General features: G+C 41.4%; 1 protein-coding gene across 2 annotated transcripts in view; it reads right to left on the bottom strand.

Moving 5' to 3' along the window:
* FMN1 (formin 1) overlaps positions 1-17918 on the bottom strand; it is a gene marked incomplete at its 5' end in the record, with an annotated part of 348552 nt that extends 330634 nt beyond the window's left edge. For both annotated transcript variants that reach the window (XM_081137909.1, XM_081137910.1), the window contains one exon: positions 16076-17918. In XM_081137909.1, the coding sequence (XP_080994035.1) occupies positions 16076-17918 (1843 nt within the window). The remainder of the gene's footprint in view (positions 1-16075) is intronic.
* Between the last annotated feature and the right edge of the window lie 4243 nt (positions 17919-22161).

Raw genomic sequence — 22161 nt, 5'->3', positions numbered from 1 at the left:
TCCATTACCTGTACCATGAAGGCACTGGGCTGAAGGATCCCTCTCAGCTTTAGTTATTTTGGTTTTTTTGTGGGGGTTTTTTGGGTTAATCCTCACTCAAGGCTATTTTTTCCATAGATTTTTAGAGGGAGTGGAAGGGAGGGGACGGTAAATAAAGAGAGGGAGAGAGAAATCATTGTGAGAGAGACAGATCCATTGGTTGCCTCCCACATGATCCCTGCTGGGCCTGGGGATCAAACCTGCACCCCAGTATGTACCTTTGACCCTTGACTAGGAATCTAACCCTCCACCCTTCAGTACACTGGCCAACGCTCCAACCACTGCGCCACATTGGCCAGGGCCCAGTTTTAATATTTTATAATCACTGTAAGGGGCAACAAATATCAACTAAATCATGTTCTCTCATGTGGAGTTTGTAGAACAGCTGCTGGATTTTAAAAAAGAAATTACATTTTTTTTCAAATGCTTTGAAAGTGTATGTTTCCAAAGACTTAGCTTTCCTGAGGGAGATATCTATCTACCTATCTATCTACCTATCTATAGATTAGCTTATATATATAAATAAATATATATATATTTATATATATATGTCAACATATTTCATCTCACTAAGCAAAGTATAACTTCTTCCATTTTTTTTCAGGATTAAAAATAAATCCTGGTAGTTCCTCTAAGCAGCAATACACCTGGAGGAAAAGTAATGGGTATTGAAGAAAAATAACACTTCTTTTGTCCCTATGCAGCTGTCCACCTATGGTAAAAATAACCAGCTTATCTGCTTAACCTCTTTAAACTGCAGGCGGGAACCACATTTAATAATATGCTTCACTGTAGGTAATGAGTAATTTAAACTTTTCAAAATTAGAGTTTAATAATATTGTAATAACTATATATGGTGCCAGGTGGGTACTTGAAATATCAGGGGGGAACACTTGGTAAAGGATGACCTGAAACTAATACAAAATAATAACGAATGTAAACTATAATTGAAAAAGTTGTTTTAAATAATAATTTTTAAAGAAGAAAGAAATTTGAAGCCCAGAGAATTAATTTCTCCAAAGTCAAAAAGTAAATTAGAGTTTACCTTGAATTAATTTTAGTGGATACATCAAAAAGAAAAGCAAGCAAGCAGGACAGAGCATTTATCGTTTCAGCCCTTGTTTTGAAGAGGTCTGATCTAATGAAAGAGGCCGTGGGGCCTGGTCCATTCACCCATCCATTACATACTACCAGTCAAGTGCAGGCCACTATGATAAATGCCAGAGGCACACACACAAACATTTTATGATTCCTGCCATCTGGGGGCTCATGATCTAATTAGTGTCAGAGACTTGCATGTAAACAACATGACAATGCCAAGTGTTTTAAAATGGAAGAAGCACAAAGCAGTCTCTGGAATATATAAGAGGAAGCATTTAACTCTAACCAAGAAGATTAATAGAAAAGATGACATTTGTGCAGCACCTTCACCAATGAGTAGTTTATCATGGAAACAGTATGGGAAAGGCACAGAAGCAAAGAAAGGAAGGAAGAAAAAGGTATTATAAAATAAATTTAAAATCATCTTTCCAATCTAATATGTATGAAATAGGATCTTATTTTAATTGTCATTTCCCTAATTGCTTGTGAGACTAAGTATATGTCTACATATTCACCATTCAGACTTTCTCTCAAGTGAATTGACTATTTATCACCTGTCCTCAGTCTGCCCTCCTGGGGTAGTTTGCCTTTTATTTGTTAATTTGTATGAATTCTTCATATATTTTGGATGCTAATTCTCTGTTAGTCTTAAGTACTGCAAATATCTTCTCACAGCTTTTCTTATTACTTATTAAAATGATTTGTTACAGTTAAATGAGTTTAATTTCATTTTAATTTTATATTATTTTTAATATAGACAAATTCACCAATAACTTCCTTTACGGTTGGTGCTTTTAAGAAATCCTTTCGTAAGACTTCCATATTTCCTACTAAAAGCTGTAAGTTTTGCTTTTCACATTTTAGCTCTAAATCCACCTGAAATAGATTTTGTGCATTGCGTGAGGTAGCTCCAACTTTATTTTTTCTTTCCATATGGATAATCAATTGTTCCAGCATCATTTACTGAATAATTTATCCTTTCCCAGTCTTTGTGATGTCAGCTGTTGCAGGTAGGATTCCCTGGGAAATAGACTAAGAAGAGATTTCCATGAAGGTTTAGTGGAGAGAGTGAGGGAGGCAGGCCGGGCAGAGGAGATGCAGCCACCACAGAGGCCTCAGATGGCCACGCAGGGAGCCCTGAAGCTGGGATGGCCCTTCAGAGTTGTCCTGCACAAGGCAACAGGGCTGAGCTTTTGTATTCTCACACACAGACCAGTCATTGGATAGGGCTGCCCCTGAGAAGCAGGTGGAATCTCTGGAGAGGTAGCTACCTTGGGCAGAGAGCAGTTCTGGGGAGTGTAGGGGAGTAGGAAACGACTCAGCTGTGAGCCATCGGCCAGCAACACCCCCAGCATCTGAGAGAACTAGGGCCTTGATCTTACTAGGGGCATCTGGGTGGCACACACAGAATCCACTACACAGCCTTCGTCATGTATCCCCTTTCCAGTTTTACTGGCTCACTGTTCTTTTGGACCCTTTTTGCTATGAAATAATTTCTAGATATGTCTCCATCATGGTCCCCTGCATGCAATCCAATTTGTCACTGGCCCCCTTCCAATATGTACCCACAATTACACCCAAAACACCTCATTAATCAGACTATATAGAGTACAGTAGAACATTTTTACCCTTGATATCAGTATCTATTACTAATGTAGCCTGGCTTTTGCTTTAAACAGTTACATCACCCAACTGGCTCAAAATCAATATGTTGTCAACTAAAACTGAAACCAAAGTCTCCAATATCCTTTACCGGTAAGTGGATATTTTAATCTAAATGCAGGATGTTTCCAGTATCCTCTTGACTTCAATCTTGTTCCATTTAGCTTAGGACAGATTTAACAAGCTTTGATTCTGTCATCTAACACCTCTTTCTCTGTCTCAGTTTTTCTCCAAAGTTGACTAAGAGCACCAATAAGATGTTGAAAAGAGAAGATCTGAACAGGACAGGGAGCGGTGAGGAGTCCTGTGACATGCAAATGATACCTCCCTGCATTCTGGCACAGATCCATTAATCAACACTCCAGGGGTGAGGGCTCCTGGCTGCACACCTTGTGTGTCTTCATACAGCACTTGTCTTCCCAGTCACTTGAGGCAGGAATGGTACAGCGATCCTTGACTCTGTTTCCTTCCTCAGCTGCAGAGCCAAGCAAAGTCATCTAGTTTTGACTGCACAGAGTTTGGGGATTTATTGCTTATTACTACCAACACCAAGACTATTACTGACCTGTTTGATTCTTACCCCTGTTTGCAATTATCATGGTCCCACTATTGCCACGGCTATTCACCTTGGAATACAAAGCTGATAGTTATTACCCTTTAATGGTTCCCCACATGGAAGAGACGACAGTAAATAGTGCCCCTGGGGGAAGAGAAAATACATGCAGCTTCCCAGGATGTCGTGTGCAGAGGACACCCATTTAGAGCATCCACAGGCCTCTGTGGCATACACGCTGCTGGGCTCACTGAGGATCATGGAAGGGCGATAGTTCTTTCTGAGGCTGCCATTTGTAATCATAAAAATGATTCCTCACATTTGTAATATACTTTCATGTATGCTGTCTCATTTCCTTCTCACAGCAACTCCGAAAGACTGATGTTCTTAACCCGTTGTTGAGTCTGAGAGTTGGAGAGGTTGAGAGACACACAGATAGTAACTGACAAAGGCAGGATTTAAACTTGGGTTTCCTGATTTCAAGGTGGGGGATGGAGGGGGGGCTTCATTCCCAACCCAGCTCAACTGAACAGTTGTGTGAATTATGGTCTGTTTAGCACGAAAAGGAAAAAACCATAGGAAGGCAGAGGAGTTCCGAAAGGACAGCCTCCAAACCTCTAGAAAGGAAAATACTGCCCAGGAGACACAGGATGTGATTTTTCCCCAGTAACACAGAGGCTAAGACTGAATAGCTTCTGCAGCTGAGAAGCAAACGCTTTCCTGAGTCAGGCTCTTTGTAAGATTAGTCATACATTATCACATGACTTTTCAGGACATTTGCTCTTAAAGGAATTAGAAAGATGGCAACAAAATAGTAGCGCTGCTCTTTAGAATAAAGCTGCAGATGTGTGGTTGTAGTATCTTAATCACTTATAAGATGAAATCCTGTAACTCCACCAATATTTGCTGATAACATAAAAGCTATATACTAAAAGCCTAATGGATGCTTAAAGACAAATTGGAAAGGTAACATTTTAGATCACATGGCAGCAGCTGGCGCTTGGAAGGCGTCGGTAGTTATTTGAAGACATCTGTATTGAGGCCAGAATGTTAATACTGTGATTAATGGTAAAATAGTTGTGATCAAAGCAACAAATGTCAGACAGGGAAACAGTGTTCTACCTTCAAGAACAGTCTTCTATCTCTCTTACATTGTATTACTGCAATGTACAATTTCAGTAGGATAATAAAAAAAATAATAAACTTTTCATGTTCACAAGTGTATAGGTCCCTATATCTGATATAGTCTATAAAAATTATTCAGAATCACTACAAAAGTGGCTATGTGGGAATTCACTTGTTTCTCAAGGATAACACAAATAAATCATTTCCCCTTAACAAAATATTTGAACTTACAAGACTGTGAGTTCATGTAACATAGCTATACATTAGTGTAATCATTTATGTTTTTATCTTGGTCTCCACTAACATGGTTAAAGATGGACAGCTCAGCCCCACCCCCAGGAATTCTGATTCAGTAGGTCTGGAGGATGGTGCCCAAGAAACAGCGTTTTAACAAGTTTCCAGTTGTGGCTAATAACACTGCATGTCTAGGAAACCACTCTTTTTGATGAGCACTGTCCTATAGCACGTTGACCCTCCCACCAGTTAAAATTTCCTATAATCACATTTCGTTTTGCCAGGTGAATCTCTCAAGCACAATAAACAAAAATCCATTCAATCATTAGCTAATGGGCCAGCATTTATATAATATATGCTCTAAGCTCTATCAAATGTGATGCTATATATTAGAGATACAAAGATAAATATGGCTTAGTCTCTGCTTCCATAGACTTTGTATTTACACAGACATGTAAACAAATAATTGTGGTATAATGTAATGATGTGTAAAGTTCTATGAAAGTAGAATGAAATTTTCATTCTACAATGAGGAGAATCAGAAGGCTTTATAACTGAGATAACATTTAGGACTTTCAAAAGACTTTTAATCTTGAAATAATTTTAGACTTAAAAATGTTGGAACACAGCTCCTTACACCCTTCCCAACAGTATGCAAACACTGACACTTTGCATAACCAAGGTTAAGATGGACTTTGAAGGATATATAGGAATTTGTCAAAGTATCTCATGTAAAGAAATAATATATGAAAAAAATCATTGAGTCATAAAATACTAATAATAATATCTGAACAATTTTGTGGAACTATGTGATAGACACTGTGCCAATCCTTTTAAATATATCACTTAACCCTTACAACTCAAGTATTTAACATATTGTCTACTATACAGACACTACTATCACTCCCATTTATAGACTGAGGCAGTTGCCAATCTACTGGTAGGTAGCAGAGCTAGGATTTGACACTGAAGTGTTCAGCTTTCGCACACATACCCTCAACCAGTATACTGTGATTAATGACCCAAAAATAGAGAGCAGTCTATTGTATATACACATTAGGTTACATTAGGGAAGGCTATGGGGACAGGGTTCTGACAGTGAAAGTGGAAGATCAGACCAGGAAGGGGATGAAAAGCCTTAAATAATGGAAGGACACTGTGGTAGGCAGAATTCTAAGACAGTCCCCTAGATTCCTGTCCCCTGGGGGACATGCCCAGAATAATCGCCTCTCCTTGAGTGAGAGCAGAACCTGTGAATATGATGGCATATCACTCCCATGATCCAGGTGTTATATGGTAATGGCAAAAGCAAAGAAATTTTGCAGATGGAATTGAGGTCCCTGATGTTCTCACACTAATCCATTGGTTTGAGGCCTCAGATTCTCATGCCATTATCTAGGTCTCCTGATTCTTTTCCTGGCCTTGACTTTTGCTTCCACTCTTGGAACCATGTCCCATAACCCATTTGTAATGATCTGGTTCTGCTAGGTAATAACAGGAGTTTTACGGGCCAATTAATAACACTTTGCTGACTAGTCATGAGTATACACGTGTTTCTGTGTCCAAACATTGCTGACCGGTCACAAGATAACTCGTGTCTGCACTGACATTAATTTAAGTAATTTTAAACACCTTGCTGACCAAAGTAGCTGGCTGCATGGGCAAGTTCTGGCTAGACATAGCCGGTCAGCAAGGTGCTTTAACATTATGAGTTTTGTGCATAGCTTTGGGAATCAATCCCATAGCCTCAACTTATATTTGTATTGTACACAGGCATTCTTGTAACAGTGCTTTCATGCAGAAGGCAAACTTCAATGGTAGGCAACAGGCATCCAGCAAGGGGGCCTTGCAGGACACCTTGAATCAGCCTAGAAGAGTCCAGTCTTCTGGTTCACCGGTGTGTTGGTCATAAAGTGTGCCTTGGTGCAAACGTGCTGACCTTTGATCATGCATAATACAACATGGTTAATCTGTGACCAGCAGAATGCATGAAACTGTAAACTGCCTCTGGTTTCCATTTCAAGTCTGATCACTTGGCTACACCTCAGTGACTGCTGGTGACAATAAAGTTAAGTCTCATTTTATGATTAAAAAAAGGTGTGTTCTAGTAAAACTGATTATGCTATAAAATTATTCCAATTAAAAGAACAGTTTCTTTGTTCACAAAAACATTTGGCTTTGAGAACCCAAGTTCCGTTCAATTTCAGCCCCATCCTCTGAGTATATTCAGATTCTTTAACCTATGCATAGATTAATACTTTTTTCTTTTTAATATATCTTTATTGATTTCAGAGAAAGGAAAGGAGAGGGAGAGAGAGAGAGATAGAAGCATCAGTGATGACAGGGTCACTGATCGAGCCCGCAACCCGGGCATGTGCCCTGACCGGGGAATGGAACCCCAATCACCTGGATCCCAGGTCAACGCTCAACCGCTGAGCCACGCCCAGCCGGGCTAGATTAATACTTTTAAGGTTAGTTTAAAATGAAGCATTATCTACCAAAATAATATGATAATAATCACATAATATGGTGTGAAACCAACTTCATTCTGTTTAACATAGCATAAGTGAGGAAAATTTACCCATTACCAGTTTGCAGTCCAAGTTTTCTTATCATTTATTCATTCACTTACACATTCAATCAATGAAACAGTCATTGAATACATGCCACTGTCAGCTACTGAACCTGACTCCAGGTAAATAATGATGAGCAAGTGTGACACTGCTACTGTTTTTTATTTTAAAAATAAAAATAAGAAAACATCTGTTTCAATTCTGATGTATTCTACAGCAAGCAGAAACAGGTTCCAAATGAAGATGGGACACAGAGAGCATGGCAGGGACAAACCCACTCTGCAATAAGGCACATCAGCTGAAGGAATTTCCAACCATTCTGTTTAACTGCTCCTAGGGAAATCTGTCACTCACAGTCACTGCCTTGTAACTCGTAAATTGGAGGGTGTTTTTTCATTAAAGTCAACAACCAAAAAATTTAATTAAAGCAATACAGATTGACCACCTTGTGACCACTCTGCAAATCATCCAGTCGAAGTATAAGACAGGGTCCTACATTCAATCTTGATGGGAATTCAAGATTGACACAGAAAACAATGAGAGAATATTATAAATATATATATACTAATATGATAAGATGCAAATAATAGAGGTCCAAAACCCACTGTCTTCACAAAAAAATGATATAGATATCAGGAAGGACAAAATTACTCTCCTGTTCTGACTGTTTAATGTGCCTCTTGACGCTGCTAGAATCGTCACCAGGGCTGCTGCAGCTAAGGTGCCAGGTGGGTTCCCAAGGCACCACTGCCCACCTCTCCTCTTGTCCCCTTCTCCTTCGTATGAGGCAAAGGTGGTTCAATGCACTAGGTTCCCAGTCTTGCTGCTTCACCAGCACCTTGAGTAGAGACTCTTCATCCCCAAGCTTGTTATACTGTTATGCAGACCCTGTCTTCAAGACCCGAAGGACATTTTAGTAAAATTATTCTAACTTTCCACAGCGCTTTTTTCATACCATCCAGGTATGAGTCCCTGAGAGCTGAGTTAGCAAAAAATCTGGAGGACTGACGTCATGCTATTTTTATTGCTGTTCCTCTCTCTGAGGCTGGTACCCTCTCCTGTGCCTCAAATCCTGCTTTATGTAGGATGAGCTCCGCCCTGTGACAATCCTTGGAGCACTCAAGCAACAAGCTCTTGACAGGTCTAACCATCTAATTATCCAGACATGCTGAGACCATGTCTGAACCCCAGGGAGCCTATGTTTAGGCTCAAGCCACATATGTTATTTACTCCCTCCACAGTTCCTCTGGGCTAACCTGGAAACCAACAGCTTTAATCAGTCGCAGGAATTATTTTTAGGCTTACCTCCCAAACGCAAAACTCTAAGTCAAAATTGTAACTAATGCTTCAAACACACGAAACAACCTATATCATAACATTTTAGGAAAAATATGTGAAACGTGGGTGATCCAACTTACTGCCTTACTGCAGCTAAAACTGTGTCACACAAATCACAGAAGTCTTAATCTCTATGTCTGAAGCCCTCACTCACTTGCTTGGAAAGAAATTAGGTCTTTTCTCAGGCTCTTCCTCCCCAGTTATGCTCTGCAGGGGCCCACCAGGTTTCTGTGGCTGGGGGCCTGGGCTCTGCTACTCTGTCACTTCTTTACTGCCCTTGTGTTGCTAACAACCTCTCCCCAAGCCCTGTAGCTGGGGCTTTGCTATCCCTCTGCTTTTTTCCCAGGTTGATATCCAGTGGTGCACTGAGGATAGCACCTTCTATTGAATTGATTTTCATTTGTCTCTTTTCTATTCTTGGATTTAGAATATAAGATTTATAGCGAGGATGGCAGTCTGTGGTCCAGAAGGGAAGTTTCTGCTTCTCTAAGCCAGCTCTTCCACCTGCAAAGCCATTGGGCTTCTGATGACAAAGTTATTCCTTCCCTTCACACCAAGACCCCTTCTCCTAGACTGCAGGGCCCTCACAGAAGTTTGAGAAAATATCTGTACACGGACTTCTGGTCCAGATTTGCTCTCTCATGATACTACTCTTTCCATTGCCCATTGCTCCTCCCTATTATTCAGTACCCTTCAAAGACCCCACAGGGCTCTCTACCTCCCATACGTATAGGAGGCAGAGAGACCTCCTCTGAATCCCAGCCTGACCCAGTTTCAAGTTCCTTACTCTAAGGCACTGGTTCCATGTGCTGGAGCAATCCACAACTGTGGGGAAAACTCCAGGACCTTCTGGGAGAGTGAAGACACTCTGGAACATGATATGGCAGGCAGCTGAGCTACCAGGGCACAAAGGAACTCTGGGGGGATGGCACAGCCTAACATCACAACCCAGAGGCCACAAAAATGTATTAAGTGGCATGGGTTGATTCCCATTTAAGAACAACAGCCAGGCCAGTGTGGCTCAGCAGTTGAGCATCGACCTATGATCCAGGAGATCCCGGTTCGATTCCCTGTCAGGGCACATGCCTGGGTTTCCTGCTCAATCACCAGTAGGGGTGGCGCAGGAGGCATCCAATCAATGACTCTCTCATCATTGATGTTTCTATCTCTCTTTCCCTCTCCCTTCCTCTCTCTGAAATCAATAAAAAAAGAACAACAGGAGTTAACGATCCTTATAAGTGATTAGAAAGTGAAGTGAGATAGGCAATCAAGATTATCTGATAAAAACTATCAAGGGAAAGAAAGTAGGCCCAAAGTTGGTGTCTACTGCTTTAGAAAGCATCTTTTCCCCGAAGAGTCCATGAAGAATAAAATGAAATATACACCTTCAGTATTCAGTACTTCGCTTGATAAATTTGATTAAATGCTTGTAATTCAATTATAACCTTTAAAGTTTGTCTTTTTTAATGCCCCAGCCAGTATGAGGCAGAATAGCTGAGTCATTTAAAAATGCAGGATGGGGCAAAAATAGGTTTATAGCTGTTCATACGGAAAATAATACAATAGTTAATAAGTAATAATACAAGAACAAAAATAAACTGTGCTTCTCATACTCACAACTATAAACATACTTTTGCCTCACCCCGTACATATGCAATAAATACTTCTTCAAATTTTAATCTCTTTTTATTTTTAAAATGGTCTTCTCTTTTAGATTTTTCAGTGGCTATTACTTTTAATGACAGTGTTAATTCTGCCATTTCTATATTTCTTCAGAATTACTTTAGATGGATGTGTTTGGCCTAGGACCACAGACTGCCATCCTTGCTATAAATCTTATATTCTAAATCCAAGAATAGAAAAGAGACAAATAAAAATCAATTCAATAGTAGGTGCTATCCTCAATGCACCACTGGATATTAACGTGGGAAAAAATTCACTTACATAAAGCTGGTTTGGGGTTTTAAAACATCAGATCTTAGCCATGGTCTTAGCCTTTAAAACATATTCTCTTTTGAAAAACAAAATCTGAATGAGAGAAACATTTTATTTTTGTTGGAAACTGACCTCAAGTTGTTCATTAGTAGAAAATCTATTTCATATTTTATAGGCAAATTAGTTATTCTTAATTTGATATCATTGGGGAAGATGTTTTTAGATTATTTTTGTGCTTTACATAAAAAAAAAAAAACAACCAAGCACAATGTGTTGTCAATCACTGATAAATATAAGAGCTCTGTATTTAAAAACTAGATACATTTTTCTGAATTAACAAGATCTTCCAATTCTCTCACTTCCTCTGGTTTTAAACTTTAAACAATAAGACAGTTGACCTAATTAAATTGAGAGGTAGACAGGTCATACGGCAAAGAAATGAAACAGTGCGATAACTATTATCAAGATAACCAGTGTTCTAGAACAAAACATATACCACACACACCCACATTCTTCTTTACCTTGTTGCTCATTTAAAATCCTGTTCTATCTTTCTCCATGACTAGGTCCTCATGGCTCAATCTATCTGCATCACCTTGTCTCCCACTTGCCCCTCCAGATCCACTCTCCACCCTTCTCCACATGCTCTTGGCTCCAGGAGGCTGACTTATAGACCACATCTACAACTCCCTTCACTCTGCCTTCTGGTTGACTCAGTTAGAGGAGGTTTCCAGGCAGAAGATCAAAGAAAAGTGAGGCCAGGGTATTTATTCCCACAGCTCCTCTCTGCCAGGTGCCTCTACCACAGGCCACTGTTCCTGCCACGTGGTCCTCTCCATTAAGCTCCCCTGCCGGGTTCCAGTGACCTCTGCTTGCCTTGTTCCCTCAGGCCTGGGGATGTCAGGACGCTGTCAGGTTACCTGTCAGGACGCGGTCTAACCCAGCAGTCTTTCTGAACTGCCTTCTTCTCTTGGTTTCTGGATAATGCTCTGTTCTCATCCGGTCCCATTTCCCTGACTAGTCCTTTTGGGGCTTTGCTTTCACAGCTCGCTAGCAACCTGAACTTCCCTTTGTAACAATGCTGGAGTCTCAATGCTGAACTTTTGTCCCATTAAAGACATGGGGAAAATACAGAAAAGTGTGGTTTAGCTATAATCCTATGACACACACACATATACACAATCACTCTAGGTGTATTTTTTTCCTTTAAAAAGTAGTTAAAATCACTCTTTAAAAATCATAAGTGACACATGCACCACAATTAGTGAGAAAATGTAAATATAAACAAAGAAAAAAAAGTTAGTGCTCTTCTCCAGTGCTTTTGGAGCCTCCCCCTTGGCTCCATTCCCCACATTTACCCTGCCTTGCCCCTAAATAAAGCACGTGAACAGCCTGGCCAGTCTATTTCTATACTGTCTCCGTGATATTCGGACGCATACCCAACATACACACTCACACATGGGGAAGGGTGATGCTGTCTTTACAGAAACTGAGAGCATGCTACACATTACTTTGCGACTTGCTAGATATAGATCGAGTTCACTACCTTGAATAGCCTCATATTACAGAGTATAAATATACCATAACTTATTTAACCATTGCTCTACTGATGGACATTCAAAATTTGTGTAGCTATTTTTGGCATTACAAACAATGCTGCAATAAATGCCCTTACGCATACATTCTTACTAGTGCATCTAATTCCAGAAGCTAAATTCCTAAAAGTAGGGTTGCTAGGGCAAAGCTACATATAGTTTCAATTACCGACCCATTATTTCTTAAAAGTATATAGCGATGTATTTCTTGTTGATTTAATTCTTATATTAGATTTGTATGAGTATAAGATGGTATATGCAATTTTTGAATATTATTTTCCTTCTTAACAGTAATTACAGATAATGTTCTACATTCTGCAGTAATCGTTCTACTGCTTTCTGCAATCATCTTAAATGGCTGCATATGTCCATTAATGTTGTAAAGCTTCTTCAAAATTGTATTGGAATTACATCAAACCTCAATATTAATGAAGGAAGAAATATCTACTCCCCATAACATATATCCAGAGAGGAATCAAGTTTTGACAGTAGTGTTAGATATAATAACGTCTATTAAAGTATGCCTCTCAACCCTCAATCAGTTGACATTAGCTACAACTTTTCATGGGCACAAGAACTGGTCAAGTGATTCACGATATCAACAAGAACTACGCCTGGGGCATATGCCTCCATCACTACCTCAGTGACTTCAATCAAAGGAAAAGATCAGGAGATTGCTGAGGAGCACCCTGAAGCACCAGGCATTTTCCTCAGGATGGTGAGCCAAGTTCCATGTGATTCTGCCGGCTTTAAAAGGGTCTGCTGAAGATCAAAGGTAAAATAAACCATCGAAACAGAAAGGAATCCAGCCCCAAAGCCACTGCTATGCAGGCTTGCCCAACTGGAGTCCCTCAAGGTTTGAGAAAATACCACATTCCACAAAGGCTTGGGAACATTCTACAGCAGTTTCTGTCCCAAAATAAAAGACTAGAAAACCAATTCCAAGGTGGAGGAGGGGGAAGAGGGAAGGGAGAGGTTGATGAGAAGACAAATCTCTCCACTCTTCATGTTAGTATGTTCTCTATTTGATCATATCACCACCAGATGAGAAATTCCTGTGCGTACCCCCTGGAAATGAAGGGTTAGGAAATACAAAGCCAGCAGAACATGGGCCAATAGACTCTGCGATATCTTTATGCATCTCCTGTGTGGATGGTACTGTTAGCTTAAGGGCTGGTCCTGTGAGGAGAAGCGGATTTCACTCTTTCCTGGGAGTTACTACTTGTCCCTAACGCTTAAGAATCTTCCAACTGGAAAGGGATCTGATTACTTTTGCCAGACTTAATCTCTTACTTGAGCAGTTAATGGGAGCTTTCATTAACGCTAATCACATCACTTCAATAAAAGACCTACATGTTATTTCTACAGGAAATAAATGTTCACAGACCATAAACTCAACCTGGCCATAGCTGCCATGGGAAAGAGGGGGGAGGTGGATGCCGATAAAGGGCCACTGTGCGGTGACAGTAGATGGATTACAGACCCCTCCTCTGGGCTGTAGGGTCTGCCTAGGCCTCTGCTGGGAAGAGGCGGGAGGAGAAATACAGCGAAAGACAAGGGCAGCTGGAAGCAGGAAAAGTCTCCTGTATGGAAGCACCAGCTGCAGGAAGCCACTGAAGGATCCAGAATATGAAGAGGACTCATGGCTACAGAAAAGGGAAATTAAAGGGAGGAAAGGAAACTAGAACACAGGATACAGGTCCAAGATACTATCTATACTATCCAGAGAACTCCCTCCCTTAATGGTTTTCAAAGAAGGCCCAAAATAAGAGCTAATGTTTAGATGACCTGGGGAAAGGTTCCAGCAAAAGGGAAGTTATCCACGCCAGAAAAAATAGTCACTCCATACACCCATTCTCCTTTCCCTTTCCAACTCCTTTCATAAAGTTGGAAGCACAGGTGGTCTTCCTGCCAAGGAATCCCTGTGGTTCTAATGACTGGCTCCTGAAAGGGCTCATGACAAATCCCAATGGAAGATCTAGGACCAAAGTAAGGGGAATGGTTCTGAGCAACTGTATGGAGAAGCCAAGGGAAAAAGTGAGCATCCGTTGAACTTGCCCCTCGGTGGGCTCAAGGTCAGTCACCTAGAACCTGAACATCCTCTGTGTGCCTGCCTTGACCAGATATGGCAAAGCTTTTATAACATTTTTATATAGAAAAAGGACAACAAAATAAAAAGATCACTCTAAATCAGGGCAAAAAGATTTACTGACGCTGAATGTATTTACTGTACAGTTTCTGAATGAGGGGCACACAGAATCCTAGAATTTGGTGTGATTTCTAAAAAGAACCTTCAGAGTGAAGGTAGCCATTCCAGGTCCACGTCTCCAAAAGTCTCTCTCCTAATAATTGTAGAGAGCTTCCTTTCCAAGTATTTCGTTGTAGGCATAGGGAGAAAGAATTGCCACCACTATGGTTTAAGGATACATGCTTATAAAATCTACAATGCACCTTGGCTGGCGTGGCTCCGCTGGTTGAGCATCGGCCATGCACAGAAGGGTTACCAGTTTGATTACCAGTCAGGGCACATACCCAGGTTGTGGGTTCGATCCCCAGTCGGGGAATGTACAGGAGGCAACCGATTGATGTTTCTCTCTCTTTCTTTCTCCCTTCCTGTCTCTCTAAAATCAAATAAAAAATTCTATAAAAAATAAGTCTATAATTCTATGACTTTCTTGGTGATGTTGATTGCTTATATTATGAAAGAAGCAAGTCTTATCAAACTAAGATCAATATATTGCAAAAACAAGATGAAACCATTTACCACACTTTTTAAAGAGCCACCCCCTGGACCAATGACCTAGAAACATTTATAAAAATGTCAAGAATTCAAAATGGACAGAAAGCTTTTGAAGTTTTTCTTTCCTAGATAGATATTTTTATCTCAAAAAATTGCCATGACGTTTGCTCTAACCTTTGAGAGACCAGATATCATATTACAAACTATTCCCTAGACAAACCATTTACCATATGCTGCTAAAGGGCCGCTGAAAAAGAACCTATTACCCACACAATGGCAAACAAGACCCTGAGCATCTGGCCACACTGGCCTGGAAAACATAATGAATACAGGAGTGGCACTTTTTATAAACTGTCTTTTTTGGTCTTATTGAACCCACATAGAAGCTCCCAAATTATATTCATGTAAAATTTTAAATCACATTAAGCATACAAGCCAGATTGTCTCTTTAGCACCTTTTGCATAAGAAATGATGTTACACCAGTGGCAGTAGTAACCCATAAATAAGTTATAACTTCAGAGTCAACATTATTTTGTGCTCCTTTAGGAAATTAAAAAGCAGATTAAAAAAAATCTTAACAATCTTCAAATTAGACTGAATTCTTCTCTCCTCTGGTAAAAACAAAAAAAGTGTTTGTCATAAAATGACTTTGCAAAGGTGATTAATAAAAACAAGAATGAATGCTAAAAACCTCTAACAACAGACAGAACCCAAGACATAGGGGGCTTTTGCCCTTCTGCTTAGAGAATCCTAGCAAACTCAAGCCACTCGGGCAGCACCAACAGCAAAATTCAGGCCAAAGGGCCAATTACCCAGTGTCTGCATCAAAGGCAGCGACAAGTTGCTACTTCTCTCTGCCAGTTTGTTCCTGTTTCCTTTGAGAGTCCTATGTTGAGCAACCCTGGAGGCAGCCTTAGTGTATGCCCACCAAAATAAAATAAAACAAAGACATTTACAAAGTACTGCTTCTGGAAGCAACTACACCCGACTCAGTAAGTCAACACCATCCTCACAATCTCAACACTCCCCTACACCGCTCTCAGTTTTCTTGCTACAAGGAGTATTTACTGACAGACCCAGGAACTTTGGTTCATTGTTCATTAACCTGTCTCTGAATAGCACAAGCAGTTTGTGAATCGCCCAAAAAACAGATGTAAAGCATCTTAAACAGGGACTAACCTGGAGGTGACTGGCGCTGAGGCTGAGCTGTGATCTTCCCGGGCCCCAAGCTCTTTTCCAAAGGTTCCCCAGGCACCAACCGAGGTTGGTCTGCTCTGAGGAAGGCTGAGCTGGCTCCTTTGGTCTCCGTGACCTTCGCAGAGGATGATGGCTCCAAGGTGCCAGCAGAGGTGGACCCAGAGAAGGTACCACTCTTTCTGCCAGGGGAGTCATCAAGGGCAGCTTCCCTCTCACCAGGCAGCCGGAGGAGCCTGTGATGCTGCTGAGGGCTGGGGAGCCTTGCAGATGGAGGCGAGGGAACAGGTGACATCCGTTTGTGTGTGCCAGACTGAGAGGATGAATTATTAAATACCATGCCCAGAGCTGGGGGGGACAGCCTCTTCTCATCACCTCCGCCCTGTGAGGAGTCAGGGCCAGCACTGTGGGGCAGATCCAGAAACAAGGTTTTGTGGCCACTCAGAGACCGCCCAGCTCGCCTCTTGCTTCTAGTGTCTGGGAGGGTGTGGGGGGCCGTCCTGCTGAGGGGGAAGCCCAGCCTCTTCCCCTCAGTGGCTTCAACTATCATCTCGCTCTCTATCACCTTCAGGAGGACCTTGTTCACAGCCCCCTCAGTGCTGGCTGGAGGACATTCCCGGGCCAATGACTGTGATGGCCTGTCCCCTTGCGGCTCCTTGCCCCGCTGCTTGGCACCGTGAGCCCCAGACTTGGCTGCTGGGTGGGTGAGCAAGTCTGCGCTGGGTACAAACTCAGCTTGGGCTGCTGGGCAAACAGCAAGCCTTCCTTCGCCCTCAGGATGCGTTTTAACTACTCTCTGCACCTGAGCAGACAGATCCTGGACTTTGGCCACCACTTTGGAAACAGGTTTCTTCCTGTGAGTCCGCTCAGCAGACTTCTCCCTCCGGCCCCTCTCTGCGTGTGGATGCTTCTCAGGGTGCTCGCGACTTCCAGAGAAATCCGTCTGCTGATGTGCCAGCCTGCGAGGCGCCCTCTGTAGCCCCCCAGCACCACCAGCCCCTGGCTCTGTGGAGCTGCAGTCAGGGGGCAACCCTCCTCTTCCAAGCTCGGCATCCTCCGAAGCCAGCCTGAAGCTCCCAAAGCCAGGTTCAGGGTCCAGTCTCCTGGTGATCCCTAGGGGGCAGCTTTCTCTCCTTTGCAGGGAAGAGGTATGGTGCTTACTTGGGAGCAAGTTGCCTGTCTCTTCTAGAAGCCAATGATGAGGCCTTGCTCCAGGAAGAGGAAGGGAGTTGCTCGAACAGATGTGGTCCCTCTCCATCTGAGGAGCAGATTCCTGGCCCCCATGCCCTTTTCTTCTTGTCTTCTTCTGTGGGAGCACCTCCATGCTCTCTCTCCTTCCACCAAACCTCCGGGGCTTTCTGCTCCCATGGGTGCTCCTCTTACTGAGACAGCCCACGAGGGGCTCCCCCTGCCAGTTGCCAGCACTCTGGGAACAGTCATCCTCAGGGGCCAGGCTCACGGACAGCTCCGGCAGCTTCCCCTCCTGGTTCCCCATTGTGATCCCCAGGATGTGGTCTGAGCTGAGGAGATTGGCCAGCAGTCTCTCTCTCTCTGCTGTGAGTTTGTACAGCTCAGTTAGGATGTCCTTCGTGGGAGTTTGCTTGAAAAATATGTCGCCTGGATGTTCATCCGGCTGCAGGCTGAGGCTGATGACGTCGGACCCCTCCCTGACTTGGTAGCAGTTCTGCAACCCTTTATTGGCTCTGTCTAGAGTTACGGTGCCCTTGTATGAAAATCCTCTGACTTCCCCCCGTGGAAGATAGAAGCTGATGTAGCAGAGTTCGGTAATGGGCTTTTGCAATTGGAGGGTGCAGTGAGTGCCTTCCATTATGCCTACCTAATTATTCATGCCCCAGAGATGTGGGTCTGTGGTCAGGCTTCCCAGGCTCCGGTGCTGGGGCATGTGATGGTGGCTACGCAGAGAAAGCAGCTGACAGTCATTTCCAGCAGTGAGACTGCCTGAGGAACAGGGGAAGAAAGCAGCTTGTCTAACAGAGTGGATAAATCACACACCAGCATAAATCAAAGCATCACCGAGACTTAGCCTTCCTCTCTGGCTGACCTCAGCCAACTCCAGGCATCAACCAGGAGGCTGACGCCCCTCCCCACTCCCTCCCCACCCTGGGCCAGCAGAGCTTCTCTACAGCTGAGGGAGGGGAGAGTGCTCCAACTTTAGCCCCAAGACAAAAGTTCCTTTTCCCCACATAGGAACTCACTGTATACCTTAGAGAAGGTCTTTCACCTTCACTAGGCTTCAGTTTATGTTCTTCTATAAAACAGAACTAATATACCTCCCAGGAATCCCAAGGCAAGGGGTCTTTCAGATCCTTAGAAAACATAGGTATTTTAATAACTTGTGTTTGGAATATCACTTTGCAAAAATAAGTCAAGCCTTTTTACTCTCCAAAACGCACCTTCTAAGAATTGACATTATTTATTTAACTTAAAGTAGAGTGAGGGAAAGGTACTCAGCCACAAATCTGGAGCTTTTCTGAACATAACTTACATATTTTTCCAAAAGAGCTAAAAGTGAAAAATTTAAAGTTTACAATTTAAATAAATAGTTCAGGAGTCTTATGGGTTTCTTCATACTTCTTGCCTATTTAAGGCCAAACTGAATGTCAAAAAAAAAAAAAAAGCAAAAATATGTAAGCCTCTGCTGGCCTTGTATGGATTTTCAAATGTATTCACCATCAATATGGCTGAAACATCACATAAGCAGTAAAGCTTCTCCCTCCTGTAATTTGAGGTATCCCAGGAATATCTCTGCGGCTAACATCTTTACACACAAGCATGGAGATTAGAATTCTATATTACAACATTTCATTTCTTTAATTAAGGCACTGCCCAATTTTCAAGATTTCTATGCTTAAAGGGAATCCCCCTGGGAAGGGAAACACAATAATCATTTATTAACCATTTATACCTTCAGTGAATGATTTTTCTCAGATCTTTTCTAACTGGTTCTAAAGAGTAAAAAGCTACATAAAGTACATTTTAAGTGGAGAAAGAGACATCTGGTCAGCCAGGAAGTGCCAGGTGGGCGCTGAGTACTCACAAAAAAAGAAGTGGAACAACACTTTTAAAGGGCTGAAAGAAAAAAACCTGTTAACCTAGAATTTTATATCCAATAAAAAAATATTCTTCAAGAATACAGATGAGCCCTGGCTAGTTTTGCCCAGTGGTTAGAGCGTCGACCCAAGGACTGAAGGGTCCCAGGTCTGATTCCGGCCAAGGGCATATACCTCTGTTGCAGGCTCAATTCCCAGCCCTGGTCAGGGCGTGTGTGGGAAGCAACCAGGTGATGTGTCTCTCTCACATTGACGTCTCCCTCTCTCTCTCCCCATTCCACTCTCTCTGAAAAGCACTGGGAAGAATACCCTCAGATAAGGATAAAAAAAAAGAAAAAAAGAACGAAGGTGAAATAAAGGCCTTCTCAGATAAAGGAAAAGTAAGAAAATTAATTTTAAGCAGAATTTCTGCTCTAAAAGAATTTCTAAAGAAAGCTCTTCAGACAACGGAAACGATACCAGGAAAAGACTTACATCAAGAATGAAGGAAAAGCAACAGAAATGGTAACTATCTATGTTATATAATATTATTCCTTTCTTGAGTTCTTTAAAAGGTGTTCAACAGTTGAATGCAAAAAATACACTGTAATATCATTTGATGGGGGTGCACTGTATGTACATATAATACACAAGACTACCACAACAAAAGGAAGTGGGAAAGGGACCTATATGGTGATAAAGTGTAATCGTACTTTAATTCTAACTGCACTGTTAAAGAGTTAGGCATGTATATTGTAATCCCTAGAGCAACCAACTAAAAAAAATAGAAAGATATATAATCAGTAATACAATTAATAGATTCAAATGAAATAATAAAAAAATGTTCAAAAAACTAAAAAGAAAACAAGAAAGGGTAAATTAAGAAAAGTAACAACAACAAAAGAGAGGCAACAAACATAAATGAATAAATGGTAAACCTTAATTTAAACATATAAATAACATTACGTAAATGGTCTAAACACAAAGATTGTCAGAATGCACACAATACAGAGTTAAAGTGAATGGCTTGGATGAAATTACTCAAGGAGAGTATGCAGACCAAGAAGAGCAAAGGTTTCAGAACAGAGTCTTGGGAACACAGATATTTAAGGAATAAATGGAAGGAAAAGAGCCTTTAAGTGAGGCTGACAAAGAAATAGGGAGTAATGGAATTCCCCATATTTTGTAGCTAAAGAAATTAAGGTGCAATGATCTAACTTCTTATTATGTTTTTTTACAAGTCTGTACACCCTAGCTCTAAAATCTTTTAATCATTGAAGCCAAACTGAGACCAGAACCCATTTCTCAGGAGCTAGCGTTAGATTAAACTGTAAGACTTCCATAGTACAAGCAAGCCCTTCTTCCTCCCTTCCCTGACAGTAACAGGAGTCACATCCCCAGTTATATCCTTAGATCTTCAGTTTCAGTGTCATCCACTGACCCCTTCTTAAAGATCGTGCACTTTTCTTCTATTGCTACATTTTCATTTGTAGAAAAATAGGATAAAAATAGTGGCAGTCACAACCACAGTGGTGTACCATGATGAAGACCATTTCAACTAGAGATCAAACCATAGGGTACAGAAGATAAAAGGAGTGAGTTTTGAGTTGTAGAACATAACACTAGCCATGTGTTTGTGGCAGGATACATAGCAAAAATAAGTCCCTATCAATTGTAAAGTAAAAGTGTCCCACTCCTGGAATTATGAAAATTCTTTAAAAATGTTGCAGAGTGCCCGGCTGGAGTGGCTCAGTTGGCTGAGCATTGTCCTGTGCACCAAAAGGTTGCTGGTTCAATCAGGGCACATACCTGGGTTGTGTGTTCGATCCCCAGTTGGAGCATGTAGGGAAGGCAACATTCCACGATTCTCTCTCACATCATTGTTTCTCTATCTCTCTCTTCCTTTCTCTCTCTAAGCATGTCCTCAGGTGAGGATTAAAATAAATAAATAAAAATGTTGCAGAGTCGTACTTTGCTTCCAAGATAAAATTATCTTCTAAAAGTTTCTGGGGGGTCCACATCCAGGTGTAAATAGGCTTCTTCATGCCACGTGTTCATAATTTCTGAGTTTCCAATGATCATGTAAGCAAGTAGAGAAGATACTCCTAGTACCTCTCTCTCTAGGCCTTATCATTTAACGTGAATTTCAAACAAAAGACATTATTAGCAATGAAAAGTGGGGGTTGACAACTGCAGTGGATTGTTTTAATTATAAGGAGTCATGACTTAAAAAGAATAAGTTTCTCCTCTGAATGCACAAGAGCCACCGGTATTGATGCATCAGTGGCACAAAGACAATCCAACTGGCCTGAATTTGGCAACAAGATGGCATCTCAGAGGAAACTTATTTTAAAACTTTTGTTTTCTGGTCCTAGGAGGAGTTTAAGAATTAGCTTTGCTACAATTTTGGACATCCAAAGTCCAAATGATTTAAGATAGAGTACTGCAAAGAAACACAAACGTTTTTCTAACACTTTTCCATTCTTTTCCATAGCTTGAAATTATCTTTACCAAAATTGTTGTGCACACGTCAATGAATATTTACAGAGCTGCCTCCCTCTGGAACACACAATAACTATCCACAGGTCTTCCCAACTCTCTCTCTCAATCAAAGAAAAGATTGTCAGGGTTCACCCTAGCATCCCTACCAGTGACTGTAACTGGATACATATACCTCATGTACTTTCTTCTTTCAAATTTCATGTCCTTTGTGAAATGAGAAATTTAATCTCTAAGTTTCCAGTCCAATAATTCAAAATATTATTTGGTGACATATACTAGATAACCAAAGACCACAAACCTTATCCTCTCTGAAGAAGAAAAACGTATGCCTTAACCAAATGAACCTCAACACATTAGTGTGCACCATGTCAAAACAAGGCTTCAGACCAAGGCACACCCTTGCCTGTGACAGTCCATTAGCAAGTCAGAGTCCCGTGCTGATCATCACACATATTTTCCATCTGAGAAACCAGAGGGGAAAGAACTGTAAGTCTTAGGAGGAACAAAAGAAGAATAACG

The sequence above is a fragment of the Miniopterus schreibersii genome (assembly GCF_964146895.1).
Source record: "Miniopterus schreibersii genome assembly, chromosome: 1".
Taxonomy (NCBI): Eukaryota; Metazoa; Chordata; class Mammalia; order Chiroptera; family Miniopteridae; genus Miniopterus; species Miniopterus schreibersii.
This window is presented reverse-complemented; position numbering and strand designations above follow the sequence as displayed.